This window comes from Emiliania huxleyi, assembly GCF_000372725.1.
Source record: "Emiliania huxleyi CCMP1516 unplaced genomic scaffold EMIHUscaffold_751, whole genome shotgun sequence".
Lineage (NCBI taxonomy): Eukaryota > Haptophyta > Isochrysidales > Noelaerhabdaceae > Emiliania > Emiliania huxleyi.
In genome coordinates, this window is record NW_005196372.1 from 1 (window position 1) to 8,158 (window position 8,158).

Sequence of the window (8,158 nt, forward strand, 5' to 3'; positions counted from 1 at the left end):
CCGGCGCGCACTCTCGCGCCGTCCCTGGCTGTCCCCTCTCTCGCGCAACTACCGGCGCACAAATCATTCGAGTGGCGATTGCGCATGCCCTCAAGAACGGCGGCGATACCGAGGTGCCCCTCCAGCCGCGCCACGTCGAGCGGTGTCCTCCCCGTCTTGTTTGAAAACTCGAGGCCGTCGAGGTAGGCGAGCGCGCAAGCCACGACAACCGCGGCAGAGACACCGGCGGAGGCGGCGTAGTGCAGCGGCAGGTTGCCGCCCTGGTCGGGCTGCGCGGCCAGCTCCGCGTGCAGCAGCAGCCACAGCTGCTTCTGTTCCGCCGCGGGCCCCTCGACCATGGCCCAGTGCAGCGCGTTCTTGCCAGCCGCGCGCGCCGGGCTGCACCCCTCGGCGCCGCGCCCGTTGGAGGGCGCCGGGCGGCGGCAGACCGCCTTGCTGGGGTTGATGGGCTGGGCAGCCTCCGCGGCGTGCTCTGGCGCCGAAGCAGTCTCCTCGTCGCGCCGCGGCCCCGACGCCGCCGACACCACTGCTCCTGACCCCTCAAACTCGAGCGCGAGCGCCGCGCCAGAGTTGGGGCCCGTCGTGTCGTCGCCGGAGACGGTAGGGGCGCAGGGCTTCGCAGCAGCGACGTGCTCCTCGAAGGTGATCGGCCGACGCACGCCGCGGATCTCAGCGCTGTACGTGTGAAGGGCTATGGTCAGCTGAGCAGCAGGCGCTCGCCCACCGAACACGCGCGCCGCGGGGTGAGAGTGGGGGCTGGGGTAGGGTTGGCGTGGAAGCGCACATGAGGTTGCGCAGCGCATAGTTTGGCACCACGTTGCGGTGTAGCAGCGACGTGTTGGTCGCTGGCGACGTGTCCCGCGAGAGGAGCCACTGCGTTATCGCGGCGCGCTCATAAGAGTGGCCGTCCGCGCAGACCACAGGATCCTCCATGATCTCCTGGGTGATCGGGCAGATGGCTGCTGGCAGGTCTCCCGCCGAGATCGTCTGCCGTTTACCCATCCTGCCCGGCCGGCCACCAGCCGCTGCAGAAGCGGCCACCCGAAAGCGACAGCGCCTGTTCCAGCACGCCGGAAAAAATGTTGGTCGGGCTTTGTTTCGTTTGGGTGGTAAAAACCGCTTGCTTGCCACGTAAGTTTGTCGGAAAATGGCGAGTAGAGATCACGCAAGCGAACCGACCCCGCCGGACCCCTGAAAGGGAAAGGAGCGTGTGGGACATGGCGTATTGGGCCAAGCAATGGCGAGTGCGAACCGGATGTCCACCGGCCGTCCTCTGCCCGGCCATTGCGGCAGCCTGGCTGGTTGGTCGTCTAGGGACCGCCGGAGTCGCCTCCGCCGAGAGTTCGACTGCTCGAAGGGTTCGACTGGGGTCTTCTTTACAGACCGCCCTGGAAGCAGCCTCGATGAGTGCGTGCTGGGCTGCGAACGCTGCGAACGCTGCCGGTTCGTGTCGTACAGCAAGCGGTTCGGTGATTGCTCATGGTACGAGAAATGCCCACTTCTCGTGAAGGGTGACGCGGGCCGTGCCATACCAACGGGCGGCAAGGCGATGACGCTGGCTTCCGACTATCAGACCGCCGAGGTTGGGCCAATGCGAAAAGCAGGAGGTTGTGGGCTCGACTGGTGGAAGATTGCACCCGGTGCCGCCCCGTTGACGCAGCCGCTCGCCGCAAGGAGTCGCCGCCAGGAATCGGTCTGCCTTGTGATGAGCGACTCGAGGTCGATCGGGGAGGCAGGCTACCATGGGATCGCGGCGGTCATCAACAGCCAGTTTGCACAGACGCACGGGTACCGCTTTTTTTACCTGCACCAGCCGTGCCTCGCGGCGCCCGCGGCGCCTACTCCCGCATCCAAGGCCTCGGCGCCCGGTGACGGTCAGGGAGCCTGCGGAATCACGTCATTCGGCGGCGACTGCAACGAGGCGACGTCCGGGGCGTGGCGTGCCCGCCAGCGAGGCATTCGGACGCTGGAGCACTGCGCCGCTGCCGCCGAGGGCTGCAAGTACGCAAACTATGTCTCCTTTTCTGCCCAGTTTGACGACTGCTCCTGGTTTAGTACGTGCGATCTCCCACATCTAATCGGTGGCGCAGCGTTTGCGACGCGCATCCTCCGCACAACCACCGCGCTTGCCGACCCCAAGCTCTGCTCGGCGTGCACTCACCCGACCCTCGGTGGGCGGGCGGCGCCGTGGTGTAAGCTTCTCACGATAAACCAGACGCTGATGCTCAGCCGCCGCGGCGAGGGTGGGCGCGGTCACGAGGGCAGGGGCGGCGCGCGTGCCGCCCGCGGCCCATCTTGTGAGCGGGTCGTGTACCTGGACAGTGACGTGTATGTGTTGCATCCCAATCGGAGCCTGGGCGCGCTGCTCGACTGCGCCGACGCGACGCTCTCCGTCTTCAAGAATGCTCCTTACGATTCTGGACCACTGAGCGCAGTGATGGTCTGGCGCAACGGCGGCGTGCACGCACAGCGTTCGCGAGAGCTCCTCAGCGAGTGGTGGGGCACCGGCCGCTTCCGCCACTTACACCACGCCCACCCGTTTGAGCAAGACGCGCTGCAAAAGGAGCTCGCGGTGCGCTTCCCGGAAGAAGTCGCGGTGCTGCCTCACCTGGACCACTGGTTTGCACACGTTGGCTCCTTCCCTCCCGGCACAGCGAACCAGCGGGCGCAGAGGATGCGGGATCATGTGCGCGCCCACGGCATCGAGCCCAGGGTAGCACTGTCGGTGCTGGAGCACGGCGAGGATATGGTTATATAATCCATTTTTTGGTTGTTTCATCGTCGTCGTCACAACTCCCGCGCGACCTCAGGAACCAGCACCGGGCAATACTACGCGACTCGCGAGCAGTGACGCTGCGCTAGTTTCTTTTCCACAACACACCAATTCTTTTAAAAGAAAAGAAAGAAAACAGACAACCCAAAAGAGTGGAGGGATGGCGGGAGGACGGCACGCCGCTACCACACAAGTAAAAAATCTTTTCCGGCTCCCCGGTGGTGAGCCGGTGTGTGTGCCAGTCCGCGCCAGTCCGCGCCCTTGTCGTGCCTCCACGCGTCGGCCGTCCACCCCGTTCGTGGGGGAGGGCCTAGCTCTCGTCTCCCCTCGGGAGGGGGGGGGGGCAGGACCCGGATTCCCCGACGGCCCCGCCTCTCCTTCCCGTCGCTCCGCGACGGGTCGTAGACTGCCCAGTAACCGCGTCGCCAGCGTGCACACACCCGGGGCGGAGGGTGCATGCGATCCGAATGGTTTTTTTGCCCGCTACTGACTGACTCGGGAGGCGAGTAGAGGCCCCGCCCACCCCGCAGAGTACCCTAGGAATCCTATCTTATTAGGAACAGTGCAACAACAGCCCGGCAAGACTGCCGCTGTGTGTAGGTGCACTCTGCCTGAACGAACCGAAACGTCTCTGAACGTTCATCCAAATCCTTACAAGAGACATGGCGCCCTCGAGCATCCCCAGCTCAAACGGCTCCACCATTAACCCAAGAAATTGCAGCCGCGGTACAACGCCCTCGAGCATTGTGCCGTTGTAGCCGGCCGCGAATCCACTCGTCAGCGCAAGGGCGGCGAGATGAAGGCAGAGATGTCCTTCGCCGCGTGACACTCCCTCAACAGTGCCCACGAGTACTCGTGCTTCTTCCGGCAAGGCTGCGATGGACATGCTGCGTGAGAATTCCGCGCCTCTTCCACGACAGTTCAACTTTCGTGCGATGAGGGCGCAATGACAGTTCGTAGCTGGCGGCGCTTGCGCGACGACGGCGAGAGGGAGGAGTCAACCCGCGCTCCTTGCCTTAGCCTCGGCCTTGTTCTGGTAACGGCGTCTGCGTTGCTCTTTGGCATTGTCGCTGCATTCATCAAGGCCATCGATGTCCCTACGCTCGTCCTGCAGCTGGTCCGCTCGCTCATTGAGTGGTTACTAGGGATCATCGCCGCCCTGGTCTACCGGAAGAAGCAGCAGCCCACCTCGAATCTCGTGCTCCTCCTCTTCGGGCCTGCAGAGCTCCGCGGCTGGCTTGTGCTGCGAGCTTTTCTGTACTGGGTCTTCATCGCGGGCTGGTGGTTTGCGCTCGCCTCGATGCCTATGGGCGACGCGACGACGATTGTGTACGTGGGCCCGGTCTTTACAGCCACGTTCGCCTTCCTCTTCCTCGGCGAGACGGTCGATTGGAGTTTCTACCCGATCGTTGCGCTCGACGCCGTCGGTCTACTCCTCATCACGCAGCCCAGCTTTGCCTTTGGAGGGCCGGCAAATGATGGATCGTACCAGTCCGGCGCGCTCAGCGCGCTCGCGTCCGCCGTGGTGGCCGGGCTGCTACCCGTGTGCGTGCGAAAGAGCCGCATGTGTCTCTGGACCGCCGTGAACCATTGCTCATCTGCGCTGTCGGCGTTGGTGTTCTCGCCCGCCGCGATCCTCGCCTGGCTCTGGTACAAGCCGGCGGCGTGGGCCGAGGCGTCGGCGGGGCTCGGCGAGCTGCTGCTCGTCCGAAACTGCGCGCTGCTGGTGGGGGCGACGCTGGTCGGCTTCCTCGGCCTCTCGTTCCAGACGCGTGGCTACCAGCTCGAGCAGGCCGCGCGCGCCTCGGTCATGACGGTGCTCGAGATCCCCTTTGCTTACGTGCTGCAGTATGCGCTCTTCCACGAAGAGCTCTCCCTCCTCGGCCTCCTCGGCGTTGTCGTCGTGTGCAGCGCGACGGTCCTGAACCTTGTCCGTCGACAGCAGCTGAACGACGCGGCAGCGTCATAGTCAACAGCGCAAACCTCCGCTATGACCTATGTTCGTAAGAGCCACATCCACCGAGAGAGAAGAATACGATAAATGAATAAATAGAAGTCATCTGCATGAGCCTTCCCGATTTTACTTTTTCGAGGCTTTAGATCTAGTAGTACTAGTAGATCAGCCTGTCTGTCTGAGAGAGGGACAAGCGTCGCAGAGCCGTGTAGGAGCTCAGTTTGTCTGAGAGAGGGGCGTTTGATGTGGGTGTATTTCAGGCATGCCTTTTATCTACTCGCATACGCTCACCCATAGAATTGACTCTCTCACCGCCACACCCACAAACCCATGCCCACGACGAGACACGTTGGTGACACGTACCGATCGGCTTCAGCTGAGTAGCCGGCGATTGTGCCACACTGCTCATTCATGACGGTGTGGGCAGCAAGCTTGCACAGCGCTACCTTGGTCCCTGCAGGCGGGACGCAGCGGCTCGCATCGACATCATCATCGTCATTTGCCATCTCGGCATCGTCGGCGCATTCGTGCTTTGCTCCGTACATATCGACTAGTGCAGCGCGGCCGGAGCTGGTTTGGAGCTTCGAGACGAGCTCGAGCACCTGCAGGCGTGGGGGCTGCGACTGGTTGGGCGCGAGCGGTACGTGCGTCAGCGGCAGTGGCAGCAGCGGCTTGCCTGCGGCAGCTCATCTGTGCCGGCCGCATCTAGCACCATGCTCATAACGCTTTTTGTCTCCGACCCTCGGCGCAGGTTCTTCTTGGCATTGGCACGCTCTTCGCCGCCGACGATCTCATACGTGTCCCCTTGCATCTCCGCTGCGTGAACACTCCATTCTTCCACCACGAGCTCGAGTGTGTCGGCCAGCGCTCGAGAAGTTGCTTGTTTGGGCCGTGCGACATCGAGGAGACTCTGCAGCATCTTGACGGCGTAGCCGTCGCCATCGTCGGGGTCCTCGCCAGCAACGGCTCCGCTTTCGCCCACCTTCCTCTTGCCGCCACGGTGTCGGAGCGTCGAGAGCATCGTCGCTAATGCGCGCGAAACGGACGGATGACGGTGCAACTCCGAAACCACCCCCTCACTTGCGGGGGAGAGACTTAGCGTGACTCGGGTATGAACACTCTCCACATTGGGCTCTCCCCCCCTTCTCGCCAACCCACTAAATTCTTAACCGCGCCGCCGACGTCGGTCGCGCTGGACGGCAGCGCGTCCCCAGCCTCGCCGTCGCTCTTCTCGCCGTCGCTCGCCTCACCGCTGGTATTAGGGGCCGCGCTGCCGGCACCGAGCGTCACCTGCCTCCACGTCTCTTCCTCTAAGGAGAGGAGAGGCTCGGCGTCCGGGTAGCCGTCGTACTCGACCGCATCCACACGAGCCGGCCGCCCGAACCCTCCTCCCGCCACGTGATGGTGGCCGACCACCACCCTGCTCGCGTAGGATCTCGACGTGTGCCTGTCTCGACGACAGCGTGCCCGGCCAGCCTCGCCGTCGCGTCCAAGCGCAGCCGCTCCGCCGCGCCTCCTGCGTCTCCGCGGGCTGCCGCAGCACATAGTGTCGGCCGTACTCCGCCACGCCCGCGAGGACGTCAGCCGCTCACCGTCTCGACCGCCGCCTCGATTTGGCGGAGGGGCTCGACCCGTCGTTCCGTGACCTTCCGCGCCAGCGAGGGCTCCTGGTGCGCCGCCCGTCGGTCGACGCCCTCGCCCCTGCGCTCCACCAACGACGCCGTCGCTGTCCTCGCCGACGTGACCGTGATCCGAGGCCTCCAGACCGCAGACGCCATTGGATGCAGCCGAGATGCAAAATCCAGAACCACCGTTTTTTATGACCAATACGAGCCGTCCCCCCCTGACCCCCCCCTGACCCCCCCTGGACGCGTCCACCCTCCGTCCAATCGAGCCGATCCCTCTTTTACATACATAAATAAATAGAGCAGTCATCTCCAGGGAGAGTGTGATCTGTGATCTGTGTGTGGTGTGTGTGTGATGCCATGCGTGACCTAGTAGTGTCCCCAGCTATGGGCGTGTCCACGTTGGAGCCAGGTGTGGTGTGGACGCGAGAATAGCTCCGCCGTTCATGGAGGCTGCAACCGATGCGAGTCGACTGCCAGGGAGAGGAGAGATGGGCGACGCACACGAACACAGAGGGACAGTGCGCACCCCGCCCCGCTCGCAGGGCGTGCATCACACAGGTGGACTGTGTGACTCCTCGGGTTTCTGGGACTCGTGCCAAAAAAGAAAGAAAGAAAACAGACAACCCAAGGGAGGGATGGGAGGACGGCACGCCGCCACCACACAAAACAAAAACAACTCTAAAAAAAATTCTCTCTCTCTTCTCCTCTCTCTCCCCACCACACGACAGGGATTTTTAACCATTTTCCCTCGGGAGTAATTTTTCTTTTCCGGCTCCGGTGGTGAGCCGGTGTGTGTGCCAGTCCGCGCCAGTCCGCCTTAACGTCCAGAATTCTTTTCCTCGCGCCTGCTGTAGAGAACACACGTCAGGCCGAGGGGTGATGTCGCGGGCGCGCGATGCATCCGCCTCCAGAATCTTCAAGCTCTCGCCGGCAGATTTTGGCCGCATGCAGACCGCGGTGCGCGAGCGGCTCCGCGAGCGCGGCTCCAGCGCGAGCGACGAGGTCCTGCCAGAGTATGTGATGGTGATGGTGCAGAACCAAAAGACGCAGGCACAGGTGGCGTCGGAGCTCAAGGCCTTCCTCGGCAGCGAGGCCTCGCCATTCACGGAGTGGCTGTGGTCGCGGCTCATCGCGACAGCCGACGGCACCCCCTCCGCCAAAGCCACTGCCGACAAGACAGCAGCTGCGGACGGTGCGGGGCGGCGGCGAGGAGGCGGCGAGGGCGGCGGCGCGGCGAAACAAGCCAGCGCGGCACGTGGCGAGGGCGCAGGCGGGTCACGTCGCGCCATGGAGAGCGAGCGCGAGCAGCGGGCGCGCGAGTGGGAGGAGTGGGCCGAGGAGAAGAGGCGCAAAGAGCGTCTTCAGAGAGGCAGCGCCGCCGCCGCCGCCGCCGCCGCCGCCGCCGAGGCCGAGTCGGTGTCTAACGAGCGGAGAAAGGGCGCGCTGGCGCGTGCGTCCGACCCGTCGGGCAACGGCCGCGCTGCTGCGTCGGGCTCTGCCGGCCAAGGCGGCGCGGGCGGCTCGTTGTTTTCCCGCCTCGGCTCGAGCGAGCTCGCGGCGAGCGAGCCGCTGCAACTGGCGGCCGCCACCGACACGACGGGCGACTCGCTTCTAAGACTAGTACCTGGTCTTTCCCCTCACCCTTACCGTCATGTCCCTGCCTCTGTCTCGGACTCCTAACCTTCCCCGCTATCTCTTACTCTGATAAATTCTGTCGTCTCACTTCTCACCCCTTTCTTATATCTTTCTCTCCATTTTCTTCCCCGTTTTCTCTTCTCCTTCTTCTCTTTACCTTACTTATCT

At 63.8% G+C, this 8,158-nt stretch overlaps 3 protein-coding genes across 3 annotated transcripts in view; 2 read left to right on the forward strand and 1 right to left on the reverse strand.

Annotated features, from left to right (window-relative positions):
• Positions 1-783: 783 nt before the first annotated feature.
• On the reverse strand, positions 784-954 carry EMIHUDRAFT_60458 (hypothetical protein; the record flags this gene model as incomplete). Its single annotated transcript, XM_005760458.1, has 1 exon — positions 784-954. A coding segment is annotated over one exon (171 nt), but the record flags the coding sequence as incomplete, so codon positions are not given.
• Positions 955-3,719: 2,765 nt separating this feature from the next.
• Positions 3,720-4,742, forward strand: EMIHUDRAFT_249196 (hypothetical protein; the record flags this gene model as incomplete). Its single annotated transcript, XM_005760459.1, has 1 exon — positions 3,720-4,742. One exon carries the CDS (start codon positions 3,720-3,722, stop codon positions 4,740-4,742), a length of 1,023 nt encoding a protein of 340 aa, XP_005760516.1.
• Positions 4,743-7,234: 2,492 nt separating this feature from the next.
• EMIHUDRAFT_120954 (hypothetical protein) overlaps positions 7,235-8,158 on the forward strand; it is a gene marked incomplete at both ends in the record, with an annotated part of 1,666 nt that continues 742 nt past the window's right edge. The window contains one exon of the mRNA XM_005760460.1: positions 7,235-7,982. Within this exon, the coding sequence (XP_005760517.1) occupies positions 7,235-7,982 (748 nt within the window). The remainder of the gene's footprint in view (positions 7,983-8,158) is intronic.